Source organism: Chlamydotis macqueenii, chromosome 1 (genome assembly GCF_036417535.1).
Source record: "Chlamydotis macqueenii isolate bChlMac1 chromosome 1, bChlMac1.mat, whole genome shotgun sequence".
NCBI classification, from domain to species: domain Eukaryota; kingdom Metazoa; phylum Chordata; class Aves; order Otidiformes; family Otididae; genus Chlamydotis; species Chlamydotis macqueenii.
In genome coordinates, this window is record NC_141556.1 from 51,300,016 (window position 1) to 51,323,744 (window position 23,729).

At 39.0% G+C, this 23,729-nt stretch overlaps 1 protein-coding gene across 7 annotated transcripts in view; it reads right to left on the bottom strand.

The window, feature by feature from the left end:
• The window catches only part of ANKS1B (ankyrin repeat and sterile alpha motif domain containing 1B), a 444,690-nt gene that overhangs the window by 48,799 nt on the left and 372,162 nt on the right, over positions 1 to 23,729 (bottom strand). For all 7 annotated transcript variants that reach the window (XM_086750799.1, XM_086750791.1, XM_086750814.1 and 4 more), the window contains 2 exons: positions 5,785 to 5,892; positions 411 to 590 (listed from right to left, as the gene is read on the bottom strand). In XM_086750799.1, coding sequence (XP_086606925.1) covers positions 411 to 590; positions 5,785 to 5,892 — 288 coding nt within the window. The remainder of the gene's footprint in view (positions 1 to 410; positions 591 to 5,784; positions 5,893 to 23,729) is intronic.

Sequence of the window (23,729 nt, forward strand, 5' to 3'; positions counted from 1 at the left end):
TCCCTGCTCCTTGCAGGGGGGTTGGACTAGATGACCTTTGAAGGTCCCTTTCAACCCTAACCATTCTATGATTCTATGATTCTATGAAATTGAGGAATCTGCACCTTCTTACAGAAACAAGAGGCAGAGTCGGTGCCAGTGGGAGCCTGCATGCTCTGGTGCGCAGGAGGCATCTTCACCTCAGCCTCCAGGCACCTGAACACCCCCAAAACTCTACCTCTCAGGAGAAGCTGCACGCCAACTTACACTATTTGAAATGCACAGAACTGGAACAGATAGCTTGGAAAAATTGTCAGTCTTTGTAGTTTACAATTCAGCCTTCATGTATCACCCCACAGCTATGGTTAGGTTTAGTTCTGTAACCAATTGCAGCAAGGCACAGCCTTTTAATGGCATCGTTTTAACCCTACCTGTGCCATCTGCCTCTCCAGCTTTGACCGGGGAATATCATCAAAATAGTTTTCATTTCTTCTTCTCCTTGCATCGCCCTGCATGATAATGTGGGGAACGTCCAGGGAGCCACCAGTAGTGAAAGTGCTTTGGCTAAGTGATGGAGACAACTGAGGAGGAGTGTGGTTGCCGCTGGGTTCCTGGACAGAGAAGGAGAAAAATGCAGCATAGTAAGTATAGCATATCATTGACTTCAAACTACACATTTAAAAATGTACTTGAATTAGTCACACTGAAAAAAATGAAGGAACAATTAGTGAAGTAGAGGTTACTGTGGATAAACTTTTGAGATTTGCTTCCCAAGGCGCACAGCCCATGTGGAAAGAAAAATAATTTGCTATTTACATGAACTAGTGGCAAATTCCCTCTTCAAAACTTCCTTGTGTAATATATTCCCTTCTAGGACTGCTAGAGAGATAAAACAGTGAGTTACTTCTCATCAAGGCCCAAATAAAGCCATGATTTAAGACTAGCTATTTGTAAGATGAAATACATTCTCAAACTTCCGAGCAGCCACTCCGAGCAGTGAAACTGATTTGAAAGTGCATTGAATTCTAGCAACATCTCTTGCTGGAAAAAAAGAAAGGCATGAACACTTACAAAATATAGACACTTGGTTTGCAATTTTTATAGGTCTTGCAGAACATCCATTTAACTTGAAGCACTGGATATCAGAAACAAGCTAAGTAGCAGTTCATAAAATGTATTAAAGCATCAGAGTACAAATATTTTACCAGGCTTTTCTTGTAATCCGTGCTGAACTGTGACCTTGTAACAGTCAATGTGCAAATACCACAGCGAATTGATACATGAACTCCATCTCATAAACAGCTAAACATGTCCTCCTGCTGATACATTTTACCAGGATCTGCCACCACACCGCTCACAGACAGCCATTGTATGTGTATGTTTGGAAACACCTACTCTCATGCACATCACATCACTTGTTCAAACACCACGTACAAACACTGGTGCCCAGCTCCACCATTCAGCATTATCTTGGAGGTTGCAATCAGCAGAGCAGAGCTACGGCGTACTGGCCAGTCAGTCTGCACACATACCATCCCAGTGTGGACTGTAAAACACTGCCATAGCAACTGGATGGGAAACATATTCCTCTCTCATGATGGAGGTTACTGGGCTCAATTTCTCTGACACTAGAGACTTCTCCAATAGTAAATTCTTTGGAGGAAGAACGTACCCAGGAGCGTGTTCGCACAGTGCAGACCTTGTCTAAATCACCTACTGCTGTAATACTGTACTTCAACACTGAACAACAAGAAGGGACCTGAAGGTACTACACATTGAGAGGAAACAAAGATCTGCTCCAGTGTGCATGGAGGGTAAAGAACCTGCCTTTTTATTTAAAGAAAGAATTAAAGTGGATATTTCATGGACGATTACATTGAAGTAAACCTAACTCTGAAAAGCATCAAGGTACTTCACTCCATGCTGTTGAGAAACAAAATCTGGTGTAAGAAATCAGACAGCTGTAATCTCTTCCAAATGGAAACGAAAGTTGCAATTCTCTGTATACATTCAAGTGATAGTAACATCTGATGATAATATTTGAAACGTGGGAGTCTACGTGACATTATTCCTTTCAATCACAACAATGGATTAGCATTTTCCATGTTGGTTGACTAAAATCAGGGATACATAGTTGTTCAGGGACTTTTAATTATGGAATTTTTTTTGTTTGTTTTTTAATTCTCTAGATTTCCTATGATCTGAGACGAGGACTTGATATTTCCCAGGGCAAAGAAAGGAGTATTTTCCTCTTAGCAATAGTCTTTCGCTCCTTCACGAAAATCCACCTACATTTGGCCCAGTTAAAAGCTTCTGAAAAGCTGTAATCTGCACACGCTCAGGAGGTTTGGCAAGGCATGTCTCAATCCTACCCCCAGTTCTTCCATGGGCACAATTCTGACTAGATGCTGCAGACGTCTCTGCCCTGAAAACAACCTGAGTATAGGGGCACCCAACGAGATCCTTTCTAATGACTGCTACCTGCGCCTTCAGCTAGGTACATCACCTCTCTCTGATCCAAATCACGACTCGCCCACCATTAGCAGACTGACAGGGCCATCAGAGCATCCAAGTGACAGATGATCGTGCAATGGACATACAGATTCCAGCTCTCATCAAGCTTTTCTTACTTTATCAAACCGTATATAAAGAGGAAACTCACTCAGAGATCTACATGGTAAGATAGCTGGCAAGGACATACCGACAAGAATTACAAAGTCAAGAAATAAAAGAATTACAGTGCCTCTGCATTATGGAACAGTATGTAATTGTATGATTTTTTGCTATTTTCTCAAAGTTGTCCTTCACAGCACAGATGGATCCTCAACTGTGCAGCATGTTGTCATATACTCAGCACTGTGTTATCATTAGTTACCGTGTAGTCTGTATTTTATTCTCACCTTGTATCGTGCCCCAAACCCCTTCCCTAAAATCTATTCAGATCCTGCACTGAGGACAGGATGACTAACATCGTCATTTTCATGACGCTCGTAAGTGCTTTACAAATGTCAATCAATTATTTTTCACCACACCCTGTGACTTCTGGCATTTTGTAATCACCACTTTAGTGTGGGGGACCTGAGACACACAGACAAAGGTTAAAAATATCACTTTGGATGCCCAATTACAGTATCTATTGCCTGATTTTCCACGTACTTGTATTGAGAATTCCACTTCTATTGATCTGAGCTCTGTGTTCTCAGCACCTGTATAAATCAAAATCTCGACTCCAGTCAAATATGCAGAATGTTGGTAACATTCCATTAGTGACTGTTTATGAAGCAATTACCTAAATAACTTACCAAGTATTATTCAAGGGCTTTGTGGCAAAAGCAGGTGTAAATCTGTATTTCATTGGTGACAGCTATTCCTTTAATCATGAGTCTCTCTCCCATTCTTTCTTCATTTCTCATCCTCACTCCATAGCCACGTTCACATCTCCTTTACACTCTGCAGACCAAGCATGGATGCCTGTGCAGGTGCTATCACTTGCTCAGTACCGTGCTACTATTAGTCACCAGGTATTCATGTCATGTTTCCACCCTGCTGTGAATGCACGGATACATGCTCTGCAGGAATGCCTGATCATATATTTCATTATCAAAATCTGCTTCATCCCCATCTCTCAGTCACATAACTCTGGAGCCACACAGGTCTGGGCTGGAAGGGAGCTTAAGAGATCCCTCCCCAGGCTGCCTAGGCACACCTCATGCCCCATAGATGTTTGTTTAACCAGTTCCCCAAACCAGGAATCCTCTTGAGTGACTTCAAAACTATAATTACTGTTGTAATTCTGCTTCTTCAAATTTTCAGTCTCAATGGTCATTCCTTCAGTTTAAATTTCAGCTTCAAGTGCCAGCCAGGTGAGGACGGGATTTCATAATAACACAGAAACTGGTTCTGTAACTAAAGACTATAACGCACTCAAAGAAGGAAAGCCAGATTGCATAGGTAACCTGAGATCTAGCATTTTCTAACTTTTGACTTTGAAATCAAAATAACTTTTCCTTAGTACACAGTTACTGCAGCAATAACATACTTTGTGGATATTTTTATGTTTGTTGCTTTTCCTCAATATTTAACGATTTTTTACTTCTAAATATTTTAAAAGCTAATACAAAAAGAGTTGAAAAAGATGAAGAGTGTTAGACATGCTTAGGTTGACCTTGGGACCTTAAAGGTTGATTTTTTAAACTATCTTTTCCAATAGATATAAATCAATCTTCTAGTAGCTGCAGATACTTTAAACAAATTTTCAAGCTGAAAATGATTGCAAACTACAGACTAAATACTATGTCCTCGTTTCATGTGAAATGGCCCAGTAGCAGTTGACGTGAAAGAAAACCTTAATCAAAACTCACATCCTCCTCTTTAGGATTCTCTGTGAAGACTCCAATACTATGAGGTGATGAATGACATTTAGCACTTGTCTGCATCAGTAGCTCTGGCTGTGGAGCAGCAGACTACTTTTTATCATTTTGACTACAGATGGAGGACATCCAGCTTTCTCTTCACTATTAACTGAGAATATACAGTCCTAACCAATACCACAGACTGTGGAAACTTTCCCACCTGCTGAAGAGGAACTAATTCCCCAGTCCAGAGCACTGAAAGTATTGAGCAAAAATATGAGACTTTCAAATGAGTCCTCTTTCCTGCATGTGTTTTAACACCTGCCATGCCTCAGGAAATCATTCGCATGATACATCAAATATAAAATACAAGAAAAATAGCTGCACATTTATGCAATGTGCCTTAGAGCAGGTTGTTATAGACTTGCAAGATCTTTTTCAACATGTCATTAGGAATAGGCTGAATTTGTCGGGGGATCTAAAATGTCTATACATGGCATTTGAGAATAAGCAAGGTGAAAACAGGCTGGTCACAGAAATTGTAAGTGTACGTAAAAATAAGCCCTCATTCTGTCTTTCTCTGTTTCTCTTTGCATCAGGAAATTTAAGTTGGGAGCACCAACACTCTGACACTTGGAAATTCAGTCTAAATGAGTTTCCAGTCAAAAATGCAGCCCCATGAATAAAATCAGATCCAGTCAAAAGGTGTGACCTAAAATATCAAAATAAGAAGTATTGCTATGAACTCCCTTAGAGAGAACACAGTAGGAATGGGTTATCACACCACAACTCAATAAGTGTAACAGACAGCAAGGAAGCAAAGGCAATGGATCGGAGACATCGAGTGAAGGTGGTGTAATGAGAGGAGACTAAATCTGGCCAAGTGTGGAAAAACCGCAGGGACACTGCAACAAGGTTTCTGAAAGAGGGAATATAAACGAAAATTAAAACTACAATAAAACTTTTGATAGACAGAAACACTTTAATGGCAGTTTATCTCAACAACTTCAAGAAGCTCTCTTTAAAGAAAGCATAAAGTGTATGTCTGAAGAGTGCAAGCATTTGAAAACATGAAAGGAAAATGGTAACTCTCCTTATGCAATATCGATTGCCTGGGCTGGGATTCCTGTGGGCAAATGTAGACGGGCAGCTTATACACACCTGCTCCTGAGCTAGTTTCTTGAGCAAAGAAGATAAGCTGGTACTTCTAAGATACTACTTATCTCATTCTAAGGTAGACATCTGAAACAGGTCAGATGAATCACCCTGTAAAAATGTCAATTTATCTCTGCTGGCTGTACAGGGAGGTATGACAGCCTAAGATGTCTATGCTGTAATCTTCTGAAGTGAGGTAAGTTGAATCCCACTCAAAGTGTTTGTTGTTTTCATGTGAATGTTATCAAACGCATGGTGACTTTTTGAGAAATGCAAACAAATTTTCACTGGGACTCACCCTGAGCGTTATTGACCGAGGTGGTTTCTGAGGAGGATCTTCGTGAAGCCTGTCTCCCAAAGATGCCAGAACTCGCTTCCGGTGACCAATCAAGCTAATTTTTAAGACCTGAAAAAATAACAAAGATACCTCATTAAAAAGACCACATTGTAATCACTAAATGGAGATCCTTTCAGAGTGAAGATGTTTCTCTTTAAACCTTTTAACAAGTTAGTCCACTACACAGGCTAAGCAGACAGAGAGCAGCGCAAGGCAAACAATCAGCAGAGAAAATGAGAGGTGAGATCAAACAGAGGAAAAAATCCTGTAAAATGAAGGAAGAAACTAGAGCAGGTATAGATGTGGGAAACTGAAAAAAAAAAAAAAAAGATGGGCTCAGAAATTAGTCAGGAGGACAGGAAAATGAAACAGGAAGAGAAGGCAGTAGAGTGGGAGCAAAAAGAAGGGAAGGGGAGGAGGAGACTGGAGAAGGAAATGTAGAGGTGCAGGCAAACAGCGAGTGATGAGGATTAAAGATTCACAGGAATGGGAGGGATGAGGAAGAGAGCGAGGAACAGCCAGCAAATGCTTAGAGGACAAGATGAGAGAAAAATAACCACACAATGAATAAATGTTATCACTTTAAAATCTATTCACCATGCCTTTCACCAGTAATCTTCGAATGACACAGTTTGCATTATTGCGTAGAATCATCCTTGTGTAAGAAACACAGGACAGAAAAACTTTTTGGGTTTTTTTGAGGTCTATTACTTTTATCAGATGCAAGGAAAAAAAAACTGCTGCACACAAACATGACCACCATTGGACAGGTTCAAATACCTTGTGCTTGTCCAAACTCCAAGAACAATTCCAAAAAAGGTATTCCAAATTTACTGCAATTACTCTCAACTTGTATCTCTCTGTGTCCCTACCACATTACAAACCCACCATTGCTCTCAGGAAAACAGAGAAGGCAGAAGCAGAAAGTTGGAAATTTAAGCATTAGTGCAAAAAAAAAAAAACCCGATCATATTTCAATGCTACTCTTTAATGGCTACAATGGCTTCAAAGTGTAAAGTAGCCCTTATTGTAGAAGCAAGTCTCTGCTCTGCAAACAGCGGTGTCCTCACATAACTCTTCCAGACTGTATATATGGTTTCATATACCAGAGCTGCTTCCATTCCCTCTCAGAAGACAGTTACTTCCCACTATATTTAGGACCACCATGTGTCAACACTCTTCAGTCAGGAGGAATTTCTCACTCAACCTAGAAAACGCAATAGTCCCCTGAAAATGCTACCTCTTACATGAAAAACTACCTCAATTTAAGCAGTACTACTAAGAGCTACCATTCATGAGAACAAACAAACAAAAAAACTACAAACCCCAACAACTATCCTATGGCATCTCTTAGATCCAGTATCACAGGGCACGGAACAGCAACACCCCACCATTATTCTGGTGGGTGAACTCCTGCTCATCCATGGGCAAGTGAAGTCAACCACACTTCCTCTGTTGGATGTCTCTGTGCTATCTGATATTGTTGAACATCAAGAACATCTTGTTTGCCCCCATCTACAAAGTGATGGGCTACGACAGGAAACAGATTGAGGCCTTCCTCTGAGAGGCAGCTTCCAGGCTTGTTGCAGACCCTGCCGCTCGACAGCAGAACCAAGCTGTAGAGTCCCATAAGCCTGCTATGTACTCTCCTATTAGTCTAAATCCAGAGGAGCATGAGTGAAGCTGAGATAAGGCAGCACACACAAAAATGCCAGAGGCACGCAGAAGACTTAGTTACGTATTCAGTTTACATTGAATACTAAGCAGAAGGGTGCACAGTTTATCTCCGTATTTAACTATATGAAACACGTGAATGAGCTACAGCTGCTTTAAGCATTACTCAGGTAATGCACTTCAGTGAACTTGCATCTTTCATAATGCTTCTCCATCACTGAGAGCATTTACCCAGAGATTTTTAAGTCAAGCTACAGTTCGCGGGTTGTTTCGAGGTCCTCAGCACTCTGCCTGCATTATTAGCCATATCAAACCACACAAAGCAATTCTCTTTGACTTCACAGAGCTGTTGAACAACAGGAGAGAAAAGGACACGAGTCTTGAGGGACTTCGCACGTAAGAAAACAGCATGCAAGTCTAAATGGTTATATTATTTCAACAACTGCACTCAATTTGAAAGCAATACAGATCTTTGAAAACCATAAGCGCTGCTAAGCTTATTCCACATTTTTTTTTCCTATCAAAATGGTGGTCACCTCAAATCTGAAGTGGGAGGGATTTAAACATGCAACCTACAGAAACACATGGTCTTTAGTCAACAGGCAGATGTAGCCCAGTCTCATCTGGAGCACATACTCTGTTAAATGAAGACAGCTATGTTCTTCTGGAAATGGACTCCCTAATAATTTTCTTACTTGGAAAACCTGTTACTCAGCTTACAAATATAAAATACTGTTTTCCGAAACACTTCTGTACTTGAGTTACGAGAGTTTAACAAACACCCTGAAATTCTGACAACTTGTTCTGCGATGGATTATCCTTGACAGCATTTATAAAAAATGTCAACTATCACAAATATAGGTCAACAGTGTGTAATGGTAAAGTTGCCTAAAGCAGCATTTTAGAGATATCTTCATGTTGTGTATCAAATAACCTTTAAAGGTCTTGCAGTTATTTAGCCTACAAGTTGGTTCCCATGAATATTTTCTGTCACCAGGTAAGAGTGAACACAGTAACACTGAGGTATAGGGACAGGCAATATGATGCACCTCAGTGCTATGCAGTGAAGCATTTTGTCAAACGGGTTGTAGCCTACCTCATACACCACAATGAAATGAGCTCTGCAGCGTGGCTTCAGCAATCAGCCACAACATGTCATGAAACTGTTAAGAGTAGCTTAAGGCCCTCCACAATCTGCTATTTTGTTACTGGGACAAAAAAAAAAAGCATGTACATGACATGGCTTTTCCTACTGATAGTAGGATACTTGGATCAAGAATAACGCAACTCCATCTCATGTATTTTCTTATATTTGATGCTGTAATACAACTGAAGGAGTATGGGGCAAGTAATTTGTCCAAAGAAACGATAAATGCACGCAAATTTAATCCTATTTTTATCCCCATATCCTCCAATGATTAGCATACAAAATGAAATTCCACTAGGAAATATAAGAAATCCACAAATGTAACCAACGCAACACTTTGCATTTAGATTTCTGACTTAGTTGACAGATGTTTTAAAAAACAAACACATGTAGCCTAGTAACTCCCTGATGACTGTATATGTGCAGATGCTGGAATTAACAAGTTATTCCATCTAAAACTGAGCATTACTGCTGCAAAATTCTTCTGCCTGATCTTCTCTTCTAATTGAATATGCTCCAATACTGTATTTTTATAATTATTCTAAGTTTTTAAAAACAAGCATTATAAAGATTACTGAAAATCAAGACACCAATTTCCTTTCTTTTGGAATAATCTGAAAAGTTACTAAAATTAGTAAACTAATTACTAAAGGGGGTAAAATTAGTGCTATAGTAATGCAAGCGGTCTGGACTAACCATGCAGTGGCAATCAGCCACTAGGAACCAGCTACAAAGCGGAAAACTAGAGAGTGGTCAGAATAGTACTGGTAATTCTCTAGTGGCACCATCAGACACAGAATTAAAGAAGAAAAAATGGTAAATGAAAGCCAATAAGTTGTGATCTCCCTATTTCTGCAAGTAAAGAGCCTGAAACGCTAGCTAAATTCAATTTTATTAACCATTTTACTGCAAGTCATATTGGAACAAACTCCAGGCTATCTGGAATTGTGGGTGAAGAATATACTGATTATTACAATTTTCCTGCCACAATGCCACTCCACAGGGCTAATTTGAAAACATGGCAGTGCCCAGAGTAACCAGGAAGCGAGTCCAGACCAACCAGTACAGCTCACCTGATCATCATGACTGGTTTAACTGGACATTTGAGAATAGATAGAATACACTTGCTATATAAATTCCCAGCATGGGCAACTGTTCAAAAATCCTATCCACAGAACTGCTGTCAGTGATCAAGTCCCCTCCCCCCCGCAAAAAAAAAAAAGAAGAAAATAGGTGAAAAAATCCCATACCTCACATACTGACCAAAATTACATGGTGTAACAATTGGCATATTTAGAAATATAAATATGCCTGAGTCAGCTGCAATACTGAATGCCTGGTGGCTTAGCAATACCAGACATAGCCAAATCCAGTCCAAACCATATTAAACTTTTGTTGCATTTTTTTTCACATAGAGAGATTTCATGCTCTTCCTCATTCTGACTGCAACTGCTGATTCCCTCCAACCCTAAATTATCACAAACCCTTGCCATTTTTAACAGTGCAGGGATTTTCCTGTACAGCCCTGCATACCCATCAAAGCGCAGGCACGTGAAAACAGAGAGGCTCCGAAATAGCAGGAGATCAGAGACTTGCTGCAACTCTGATAGATGCAAGGCTCCTCTGGTTTCCACAACTGCAATGGAAGCAATTGTTTATTATGCATATGAAGAGACTTGTAAGAGACTTATCATAATGATATGAAATATGTGCCATTATCCCCCTGAATTAATTATCCAACTGGAAACAGATGTCAGTTGTCTTGGTGACAGCATTTCACACAGACAGATGGCTGCTTAGAAAGTTCCATTTCTATACGTTATCATGAATAACTGACGTTGGTTTGGGTTTTTTTCCCCCATCAAAATATCTAATTTAGCTGCAGATCTCCAGTTTAATGGTACTGAGAAGTCAGAGGACAAAAGTCTTGTCTAAATAAAGGAAATTTTGAATCTCACGTTGTTACACTCCTCTGAGCTGCACTGCTGCAGATTAGCTTGCAGCCACAGCAGTGGTGTCACAATGCTGTCCAGCCGTTGCCATTAAGGATAAAAAATAAAAAGTAATTGTAATTTTGTGCTTGTAATCAATAACCTTCAATATTTCAGTGGAAAAATATTAATTTAATTTTTCATTATTAAAAATCAGGAAAATGCAATGAAACAAGACCTGGCCACTTTATCTCCCCAGCATGTGTCTCAGGCTACATGTTGAAATGCTTTTTAAAGAAAATTTTTTAATTAAAAAGAAGTTAAATCTACGGCCTTTAAAAAAAAAAAACAAACCCCAAATCACAATTTAATTATTTTGCAAGCCTCAGATGTAATGACGAATATTACATATGTGCATTTTTATTATATGAGGCTCAAAACCACATAAATCAGAAATCCTAAAAGTCTATTACACATAAAAACACAAAGATTATTACAGTATTGATTACTTATTCTACGAGACAAAGCTAATACACTAATCTACTACACTATACAAGTGTAAAAAATAAGTGGAAAAAAATTTACGTGAAAAATAGCAAGCACTAAGCAGTTCTGTACATAAAGTGAAAACATTACCTCTGTTTTCACAAGCAGTAACTAGAAAAAACTACTAGACAGTTTGAAAGATGGAATAAATTCCCAAATTGAGTCCTAGAGGATAGACTTCTTAGACTGCTCCCTCCACTAGTGACTTGCATTTCCACCTGTGTGTTGAGCTAATGATGGGTCCAGTCACTGACTCAGATCAGATTTGGAAAATGTGTGGTCACAGAGACCAGGAGTATTCCCAGCCAACCTCCTTGAGGTCTTCAATGTTAACCGTACAGCACTACGAGAGAGCAACTGCAATACCAATATGTTATCCCACAATATTTTGCAGGATTACATACATAGCAGATAAATTATAATTAAAGTTACTGGTACTACAACACATTTCATAATGAGCTAATGATTTATTTATCTATTTTTAATACGCAATTATCAGCAAAGCACATTAATCTGTACACAAGCGTGAAATATAGCTAGTGTAACAAGAAATAGGAGATAAAATACAAATCTCCATAGAAAATTTTAACAGCCCTAGAAATGATCCTTTTTCTGATCTTGATTCAATTTCATCATGGACACATTTGTCTGTTAAATAAATAGCTTTTTTTTTTCTCACAGTTATAACTAATGCAGTCATTAAAAGGTAAGCTCTGTAATGTGATAATAATACCAGTTAATTATACTAATGTAAAGTATAATTAGATACTAATATATTAGAATTGAAAATTTATTGTTTATTTCTACATTTGCAATTACATACTTTGATAAAAATGGCAGTAAAAATAATGAAAAAACCTAAGACAGTGTTAAATACCTCCTTCTAATAGCACAATTTAATGCAGGTCCTTCTATGCATTTTTTTTTTTCAGTCATCATAATCTTGTAGATACATGACAACTACAGAAAGAATGTCTTCAGCACACAGAAAGAAAAGCCAAATACCGGACAGCAGAACCTGGACCAAGGATCAGAACAAATGTTTTTGAGAGATGTTATTCAGCACACATTCAGTTTCCTAATATATTTGGAAATTACCAGCTGTATGCACACAGACCTAATTATTATTGCATTAAAGTGTTTTCAGTTTAGTAAAATTATTTTTCTGTATCGTAAAACATTCATGTTAAAAACATGGGCTCCATCCCTGATTATCTAGTTTAAGCCAAGTCTATGCATGGAGTCTACCTATGGCTTGCATTCAGGCTGTGCTATGGAGCGGTTCACGCAGAACACCATACACAGCAACCCAAAATACACTTATCCCCTCAAGTATTAAATATCCCAGAGTTACAAACTTGAACACATATTATTTTTCTTCTGCTAGCATTAATCTTTATCCACTTTTTTTCAGGGAAGAGTTGTAAAAGTATTGTAGAGATAAAAATGTGAAAAGCAGTTGTAGCCTTTGGTACAAGAGCCATCACTGGCAGTGTCAATACTCTACCAGCATGAACGGATAGCGTGATGCTAAGGACACAACCCATCCCAATTCGCTGCCAAAGTACAGGTGAATTGTCCTGTAACTCTTGTGAAAACTGCATGGAAATGCTTCCTTAGAAGAAAGGCGATTGGCAGAAGAAAATACCAGGGTTCATTCTGACTGGAAGGGTGCTGGGCTGTAGAGTGGGAGCAGCTGCGGCAGAGCAGCCTCCCAGGGATCTCACTCCAGGGATCCCATCCGCCTTAAAAAGGGACCTGGGAGGTGGGCAGGGAGCAGTTCTCTGCACAGCCAGTTCCTCATCTGCTTCCTTACTTGACCACAGAAGAGAAAACACTGGCACAAATAAATGGGCAGCAAAGTACAGCCATGGATGGGGAAAAGAGGAAGGGGTGGAAATCTCTTCTTCAGCAGCTGCTCATGCTTACAGTGGTGCAAGGCAAACATGAGACACATCCACGACAGTGAAATCTCAGCTTCTCTCACACTGGACCACCAGAAAGAAGAGGATAGCTAGCATTAAAAAAAAAAATCTGTAAAGAACCCTAAAGACAAAGTTGTAATAGAAACCATGGTCTATGAGCCTATGCTTTTTAGTATCCAGAAGTTACTAAATTTAGTTTTCTAGTTCGTCTGTCAGACATCTGTGATTTCCCCCCTGAGGACTGGAACAGACCTGTCGGAGACAGGGTAGCCATTCCATGAAAAATGTTTTTCTTCTCATAATTGTTTCTTTCTTGTCAGTAATCAGTGTGGATTCACTCTATTGCAGAGTGGCTGCTTAGCCTCAGCCACACTGCTTTCTTTGACAGCATTTGGCACACCGGATGAAATAAAACACATTCTGTGATGTGCTAGTATAGGTGCTGTTGACTCTATTTTGGGTACCATGGGTTATGCTGTCACCTCTATCAAGGTCTTTTAATTTCATTACTTTACATGAAATATGCACCTATATATTGACATTATGTAAAGAAGGTCCTCAATTATCACTCTACCTGCTCTGCAGCAATAGCCAGCTGACCAATTTCATCACTTTTCTTTCAGCAAGGACACTCTCCAAAAGAATAAACTTTGAATGACCGATAACTTCAGTATAGGTTATGGCATGACATACAACCTTGGCATAAAAAATAATAAATAAAAAAACCCTCCCTTAACTTACTTTCCCAGTTGTCTTATACTATCCTGGTTTGCAATCTTTGTTCATTAAACAATTACAAAATTAATCTCATTAAAACAATTACTACAAGTTCTGGAAGAAAATCATGGCTTGAAACCTCTCTCCCTGGGTTTCACACCCCGCTTCACCTTCATCAATCTCATCCTTTAACACCAAATGGAAGAACCTACTATATATGCAAAAGCTACCAATTCATCTCAACTGCAGCTATAGTAATCTACTGTTTTCATTCAGGTAGTCTAATTGATTAACGTAACTAAAATAAATTAAGAGCAATTTTGTCTAACTTTCATTTGGTTTGGATTGTGACGTTGCCTTTCAGATTCTGAACCCCAAATCTTGTCCATTTTCCAACTACATGACACGGCTTTTAAAAAAACCTATTAGTTCTCCCTTATATCCTTGCTTCATTTATATCCTTTATGCTATCACAACTGTAGCAATGCTACTACTATCTTAAAAAAAAAGCATGGCCACCATCATACATCATAGCCAGAGCCGGCATCATGCTGTACTTTGACTCTTAATCTGCGAGGAGGAAGCACTGTGGGTGGGAGAGAACAGGCTCTATGAGCACAGCAGGATGGCTGGATTAACTCTGCCAGGGGCAGCAAGGGGACAGCAAAAGCATTTCTCAAAATATCTTTTTCTTTCATGCCTTGAGGTAAGAGCAGGAAGGAACACCATCAAAAAGTGGGGTTACAAAAGGATACAAATAAAGTGGCAAAAATATTCATCCGTCAATAGCTCAAGTAAGCTCTTCCCTTGTGGCTCTGAGCAACATGACAAATTCCAACATAAAAGATTATTGTCTGCATGATTTGAGATAAATTGAAACCGCAAGGCCATTCAGATCATACGCATCTTCTTATGCAGATTCCTTCATTAAACATTCAACATTAGTCTGGCTTAAGGAAGAAACATTTTTTGTACACAACCAAATTAGAACAAAGCAAGTGGGCAAGCTGTACTAAGAGCTCTCCAAACAGGAGGCTGATTTCGTACTACAGTTAAAAACAAGATAAACTGAACTTCCTATTAACTGTGAAAACCAGCAAAGCTTTGGCCATCTCAAACTTGTCATCCTTAAAGTTATTTTATAAATTAAAAAGAATACAGAAGTATGTATCTTTCTGAATTACACAGTTTGGGCAGATATATTATTAATGAAGCATTCTGGTGAAATCCACCGGTGAATGGGTTATCATGGGAAAGGCTTTCTTTCTATAAATTCTATTTGAATTTTCTCACTGAGAAGGGCTGAAAAGGACTCCTCATACAAGGCAGTGTAGCCTGTTTTCTTCACCTCTGCTCCTTCTCCCTTTTTTCTTCAGCCTTATCAGAAGTTCCTGAAAAAGGAAAGTTCTCTTCAAAGGGAGTGTCAAAAAGAGGATAAACCTAACCTCCACAGTTCAGGCTTTCCTTTTCTTGTTCTTTACCTCAGGCCCATCCAACCCCTGCAATAAAGTCAAAAGAAGGAAAGCCAGTGCCAAGGAGTTCATTCCCTACTTCGCCCATCAGTAGTAGTAAGAGCAGCAGTCCTTATTTTGCAGAGTGTTACATGAGGGGATTCTTGGGCCTGCATGAAAGCAAAAGGACCTAGCAGACCTGTGGATGCAGCTAACTGCAGGACAGCGGCCCCAAGCTGCAAGACGTTGGAGGCCTCGAATCAAGTCTATAATGATTCCCAAACCACTCAATGTTGTCAAGAATCTCTCCAATGTCTCTTCATGCCTTTTCATAATTCTAAACATTGTAATTTAGCAAATATCCTTAATCCAATGATTAACCATTCCAATTCCTGAATTATGTTTTCGTTAATATTTAACCTAAATTGTCTCTTCTCTAGCTCTTGTTCTGTCCTCGCTGATTTATGAAAATAATTCATCATTATCTCCTTTATAATACCCACTTACATGTTGGCAGAAAGTTATGTTTGCCCTCAGTCTTTTTTCCCCTGAAGGAACATGCTCATTATACTAGATATCTGGTTACAAGTTGAGACAGCCATGATTTCTAAAGTACAACATGGGCAGAAAAAAAGCCAACAATCCCTCTTCCCCTCATCTAAAAAGCAACATAAATGCATAAATTTTTTACTTTAAAAATAAATAATATAAAAACAGAAAAAAAAGAGAACCGTTTTCCTTTCTTTTGCAAGTCATTTATTATAACCTACATGCAATTTCACAAAATTCTTCTACCGAGAATAACTCTCACTCCTGAATTTGTTTTAATGGGACATAAAGAATCAACCATATAAGCACATTATCCTAGCAGAAACATAAAGGGAACCACACCAGGGGACAGAAATCTACAAGTTTTTATACACACTCCTCTTGTTAGTATGCACAATGTTCATATATCACTGTCCTTTTCCTGTGTTACCCTGTTGACTGATGTTCAATCAAATTTCCAGTAGCTCTACTCCTCCTGCCCAGATTATTCCCCCAGTACTGCTGTTCAGTAATACACTCAAAGCTCGTTATATTCTCATATGATCTGTACTTCCAAAATAAATGACTCTCGCTTTTTTTCAATTAAATCTTACATAACTGAATCAGCCCATTTATGCGTTACAAAGATCATACTCTATTTTAATCCCATTTTACAAATGTTACTACAATGTTAAATAATCATCCTTCAGATCAGAAATAATGCCATGAAAATCCACATTTGTTTGGAATGACAAGCTTGCAGACTTTTTTTTTTTTTGGCAGATCAATTTTGCTAGAGCTTGAAAAGTTAAAGCAGAAAAGAGATTAGCTTACATGTATATTTTTATCTATTAATTTATAGTATTAGGTATAACAGCTTGCAGTATTATTGTGAAGCCAAATCATCTTGTCACAAACGTGCACTACAGTACAGATCACATTAACTCACTACAACATAAGAAATCCTGTCATGAACATTTTACACCAAATCACCACACGAACTATGATTAATAATGAATCAGAAGAGTAGATTTATATGAATAACAAACAGAGAGAAAAAACCCTCTTATTATGGACAATTAGATGATAATGTAACTTACATATTTGCTACATTTTAATACGTAACCACTTGGGATATCTTCACATGACTGACTTAGACTTAAAATATATTTCTGAGTTGTATTAAAGAGTTACCTAACATTTTGGGTTTTTCAAACGAATAAGTAAGCCTAAATTTAGTCACTGTTAATTAATGTTAATTAAGTTTTAGAAACTCTACTACTCAATTACATATCTTATTTAGGTGGGGTTTTTTAATTCTTCCTGTATTAGTAATCCAGATCTGGATCCAGAAAAGGGTAAGGCTTTTCTCATTTTAAGAATGCTGACAAACTCACTTGTTTCTGCTGCAATATGAAGCTTTGAATAATAAAATATTTTCCATTCATGATTTGTCTTCATGTTTTCTTCTCAGATTCCTCACAGATACTCAACAGCCTAAGTAAACCAAATTTCTGCACAGAATTGAAAGTAAATGACTGTGTTACTCTAGCAGTAGGAATGAAAAATACTTAAGGAAAAGGTTAAAATAGGCTTTTGAAATGTTATGTTATGTTTCTGTATCACACACAATGGGCTTACTCAGCCAGGGACAATGTCTTAATTTTCAGGAACTCATTCTGTGTTTCACCCTGATTTGGTCAGAGATAGGTAGAGCTCATCTTTTCTGAATTAATGTATATTACAAGGAATTTACCAAGTGCTGATGTTCACACTGAGCCCCCATGACTCAGATGCCCTCCCTGGCCATGAGCCTGGAGGACAGAACCAGCATGAGAGTGGTGCAGTCAAGTTTTCCCAAGAAAATGTAGCACAGACAGACTGGGAAAAATTCCCCAGATTCTTCACACTTGAAGATTTAGAATGACACGTAAAGTTAACAAAACATTTTAAAATAAAACACTAAATGTACTGGCACTTCAGAGCTGAACAGGAGACAAACATCTGTAGTTTAGTTTGGAAAACAGAGGGAGAACAGGGCACAGTGTACCCACTAGCATCCTGAAATTTCAAACGTGTTCCCAGGAAACAGCTCTCTGCTGGCAAAGCCCTCTGGGGATTGACACAGGAGCGCCAGTTCAAAACTGATATGCTGGGAGGCTGTGGGATGGAGGAGTTTGAAGCACAGCAGGATGCTTTAACACGCACATTTCCCCACCACCACCTCGGCGTGCCCTTCGCAGCTGTCCTGCAGCCCCACTGCTCCAAACCAGCGCTGCTCAGGGTCATGTCGAATGCATCGCTGTGTGCTTCATTGCCAGGAGACACAGGCAGCAATAAAAAACTTCAGAGAGAGCTACAACTACATAATAGTACAAACTACATTTGTGCTACAGGCCAACGTGAACTGAGACTTCACCCAGACCAGGGATTCCTCCACATCAGTGGTCAGGGAGCAAAGGAGAAGCCAAATAAATGACAAAACACAGTGTGCAAATCATAGTGGATGAGAAGCTCAACAGGAGTCGACAATGCGCAATTGCAGCCCAGAAAGCTAACTGCATCCTGGGCTGCATCAAGAGTGTGGCCAGCAGGTCGAGGGAGGTGATCCTGTTGCTCTATTCTGCCCTCTTGAGACCCCACCTGCAGTACTGCATCCAGCTCTGGAGCCCCCAACATAAGAAGGACATGGACCAGTTGGAGAGGGTCCAGAGGAGGGCCATGAAGATGATCAGAGGGCTGAAGCACCTCTCCTATGAGGACAGGCTGAGAGAGTTGAGGCTGTTCAGCCTGGAGAAGAGGAGGCTTGGGGAGAGCTTACTGTGGTCTTCCAATACCTAAAGGGGGCCTACAGGAAAGACAGGGAAATACTCTTTAGCAGGCCCTGTTGTCATAGGATGAAGGGTAATGGTTTTAAAAAGGAGGGAGGTAGATTCAGATAAGATATTAGGAAAAAATTTTTTACAATGAGGGTGGCAGAACACTGAAACAGGTTGCCCAGAGAGGTGGTAGATGTCCCATCCCTGGAAACATTCAAGGCCAGGTTGGACGGGGCTCTGAGCAACCTGATCTGGTTGGAGAGGTCCCTGCTCCTTGCAGGGGGCTCAGAGTAGATGGCTTTAAAAGTCCCTTCCAACCCTAATTATTCTATGAGTCTATAAACCAAAAAATGACAAGAGATGGCACGAGCTACAACTAAGTTCTAACTGTACAAGGAATTGTATCTGTTGAGAACTTAAAATGCAAATGTTAAGTTTTATTAATCCCCTTAAACTGCAGATACAACCAACGCAAGCTCCTGAAATAATAAGGTAAAATGGGAATTTGGAACCTATGAGAGATAAAATGAGTGCCAGAAATTTTAAGAGGATGAATAACACAGGAGAAGAATAGAAAAACCAGAAAATGGGTCATTATAGTAATCAGATGAGAAAGAGCTAATGGAAGGATTTACATTTTACAATAAAATTAAAAGGTAACTATTTGAAGGATACCAGTGGGTGACATCTACAAGGCATTTGTGATAAACCAGAGTACATTATTTTATTTGTCTGATCCAGCTTTTCAGATAACTTTCCTATTTTATTCTTTGCAAATTCAACTGCCTTCTCTCATCTGTCAACCTTCTCCCTCTCTCTTCACATCTTATTTTCAGCCCAACAGACCTCAAATTCCTTTTTCCCCTTGCAGCTTTGCTCCAGGTCCCCTTTATTTCTTTACCATCCCTCCCCCAGCTCAGCAATTTAATCTGCATTTGGAACCATATTCCCACCTTGTCCAGCTGACCACTACAGAGGTGGCAGGGAGAAACGATAACAAAAGAATGAGGAAAAACTGCTGACCAACGAGTAAGGTAAAAAGCCTGAAGAAAAATGGAAAGGAAGCTGTTGGATTAATAATAAAATCAGATTCGATTTAACAGCATCTGCTCTCCTCCATAAGCAGTGAAATAACCATGTAATAAACATTTTTAATGTATGTTTAATGTCTATTATATATGTCATTTATGGGATAACCACCTAAGCTTGCAGAAAAGAGACCGCCTCACTCTTCAGCAATCTCTGTCCTTATTTTGCACCTCTAGGATATCGTTGAAATGAAGAGAACAAACACCCACATAGGTTTCTATTCTTTCATAGTCTGTACAGGGAGTCTTCTGTACAAGTGGTGCTGCTAGGAGCACTGCAACCAGCTTCCCTCATCAGCTGTGACCTAGGACGACTTAGTATACTATCAGGCATAGTACAACTGTTTAATTCTTTATTGAGCTTAAAAAAAAAAAGAACCAAAAAATGTTTTACTAATAGAAAGCATTTTGCAGAATGGCTATTCAATTAATAGTTTAAAGAAAGAAGAGGGTTTGTGAACATGGGCTCCTGTTGTGGATTTTTTTTAAATTGTGCATCTAATTTTTAGCTATTCAAAAATCTTGTGAAATCTCTTCACTAGGATACATCTTCTTATTGTCTAAACCAAAAATGATTAAAGTGATACGATGCAAGGAATACTTAGAAAATATGAAAATTTACTTCTGCATGTTACTATGGTATTATTTTACTAATGAATTTTGTAAACCTCCAAGAATTGGCACGTATGTTAAAACCTTCTAGGGTCAGCTTTAGCAATGTACAAGCTCCAGTGGTTCAGAATTTCACATTTTTAAGAAAACATGGCATGTGTTTGTATCAGCAAGTTTCATCCGTCATTATCCATCTCCCTCCTACACCTTTCTAGTATAAAAACCCCTTCTGCTTGCTGACAGAATACTAATTTGGCTTCATTTAAATGCTAAAGCAGCATAGTCCAGCTATCTCATTTAAATTATGTGTAAAGCTGTGAAACAATTGACAAGCACAATGAAAAGTTCCTACCGTAAGATCTGCATGGAATTATTTTTTCAATAGATGCTAAAAAGCCGAAAGCCCACACTAGCCAATTTTTTTTCCATGCTTATCTCTTAAAGTCAGCGAAGGGAAAATGTTAATACGCACCTAGCAGCTCACCACTTTATACCACCTGTTAAGATTAAAGGCCAAGTGATGTATACGCAGAATATGCATATATGGGCTGCTATTTGTGCAAAGGCAGTCACTAATTTTTGCAACTACAATCACATTTTTATTTTGTGTGTGCAATCAGAAAGTCCACATTAACAAAGCCTGCATCAAATATAAATTGAGGGCAAGAGGAATTTTCATATATGAATAGCACAAAATCCCTAAATATAGAGCACTCTACAGACAAAACTTTGGCTGGTATTCATCAGCAGTACTTTCCAGTGACCTGCGTTGACAAATCCCCCAGACTACCCTCCTCATACGAGCATAGTTTTATGGCATAAAATGGGGAGTATAACGTAACTTGAATTGGCATGATTTGTTGATTCCAAATACTTGGCGTGCAAGTATGTGGGTGTGGGAAGTGGGTTTAAATACACACACCTTTATATAAAGTGCATGAGGTGTGTATTACCTTCAAACAAACATACATGAATAGAAGACAGGAAAGAAAAACGTGCGAGGGACCCCCCGATACCCCTGCAGAAAAGCTAGCCACACCACACCTGAGAAACAGTGACCACCAAGGCCTGAATCTGACAAGCATCAAACTGCTCCACGTCAGAGTAAACTGGGAGCTAAGCCGCCTATTTCTGGGGTGCGCAACTGAAGAATTACTCATCCAGATGTGCTCACATGTGGTCACACAGTCCATTTCAAGTTCAAAATCAAACCAGCTTTGCTTGCCCCCGCCACTGCCAAGCAAAAATTCAGAAACAAGCATGTGTGCTAAAATGTTCCTCACAACGGCAGAGAAGGTACACGGGCAAAACCTGTTAAACTTTGCAAGTGAGAGGAAGATGAGAAGAAAGCAACTGTCTTTTCTCTAAACTCTCCAATTCCCAAAAAGTTAAAAATCTGCAGAGATTGATCAGCAGAAGAGTTATTAGTAAAAATAATTTGTTTCAGAGGATAACGATAACTTTTGTGGTGCAGACTGCAAGAAGACAATAACTGTTGTTGGACACATTTATACTTATAGAAATAAACACCTCAGTATTTTAAAGAAATAAAAAGATGGAAGACTTGATCATGGTTTTAAACCTGCTTTGTGCAACAAGACTAATGCAGGACTGAGTTAAGAAGCTGACCCATATACTGAAAAATAGGATCTAAAATTAAACGGGAAAATGTACATCATTATTTTAACTTAGCTCAAAGTTGTACAGCTAAATCTGTGCAGCAAACTGAAAAGTTATCTATACACTGCAGATTATTATGCACTCAGTGAACACACAACATTTAAATCATTCTTGCTATGTTAGTGGTATTGAATTTTTCATGGATTTTAAAGTTGGATAAATGGTTAGGAAAATAATTCAATAGGTCAGACATTTCATTAACTTAAATATTAACAACAAAATCCTCCAAGCAGAATAAAAATTACTTTTTTTTTTCCCTCCCTTGCCTGTGGACCTATGTACTTGTCCAGGGCAGCAGAATCCACTGAGAATCCTTCTCAGCTTGCCAGAAGTACCAGGGTGCTAGACACCTGGGGCTGCACAACCTACGTTCCCTGTTGAAATTGCTCATGTTTAGTACCTAGTTAACACTTTATCTTTTTGTCTAGATTTACACTTAGGTTCTTGGTCCAAGGCATCTTGCTCTCAAAGGAATTTTTGCTTTGCTTTAATTTCTGAATGTACACTGAATAGCTGCTTAACACTGTTTAATAACTTAATCAAGCATACATACATTAGGACTTGGATAATATCTAAAATATTTTCTGCCAGTTTATAAATTACCTGCCTGTAATGATCTAATGCCAGTGAAAGAGTCTCTTTCAAGCATCACTATTGGTAACAAGGATAAGAACCTAGTTTTCTTGATGTCAATGGCAAAATACCGTTGACTGCAATGAAGCCAGTGTCTCACTCGGACATGCTGTATTCCAATAAAATAGGGATTACACTGCATTGCAGAACTGAAAAGGATGGGTACAGTTAAAATGAAATGCTAGAGTGAAGGCTGACTGTGTAAAAATAGTATTTTCTTATTCAGCAGACCTAGCCTACAAATTGATTCATTCTCATAGCTGCTTACAAACATGGCTAGAAAAAAACCCTAGGATTACTTTTTATTTCAATTTCAGAGATGGCACATTTATGGTGAGAGTAAGCAGACCCTGTTTATATTGTCTCTCACTCCTGTGATTTCATCATGAGTCTCACTAAAGTCTATCTTCTTCCCAAAACCACAAACTTTTGAATCTCAGCTTTCGTTAGGAAGAAAAATGCACAAGTCCCACAACTGCCCAGAAAGCTTTGAATTATCATGGAGTGGGAGGAGGGGAGAGAGCAAGAAGTCCCCACATCTTAATTCTCCTATGATATTTGAAGCCCTGAGGTCGACCAGCTTTTCATCATGTATAAAATTGCTAATTAAAAGAACAACTGAGCTTCCAAGCTCTGCACACAGAACAGCGTGCACAAGCTGGAGCAGCCCTACTGTAAATACTGCCTGCAGAATTGTTATTACCACTTAAAAGCAAGAAAGACAGCCTTCTGGACGCCAAATTAGACTTGCAGGCAATATGCACACTGTAGTTAGGAGAAATCTTTTATTTCCAAACTTGACAACTTTTACCTTGTGGTCCCTAAGACGAAATGAACATGGCACTTTGTTACTCTTCAGTACATCTTCAGCTTTTCTGAGTGCTGGGTTATGAAAGATTCTAACTTTCACTTAGGTAAAAGGAATTTATAACCTCTCAGGGATGCAAAGAAAAGCTTGGACATGACCCAAGAGTAATCAAACAACTAAAACCAAAACCCACATGCAAAAATGAATGAGAGAAGTTGTAGGACGATGTTTGTCCCTGGCTGTGCTCCGTAAAGGACACTGTTGTTAGTGCTAATCCTTTTCTCCCAACCCACTGATACAGCCTGTAAAACCGAGGCAGATCTGAGACAAGCTGGGGACAACCTGCA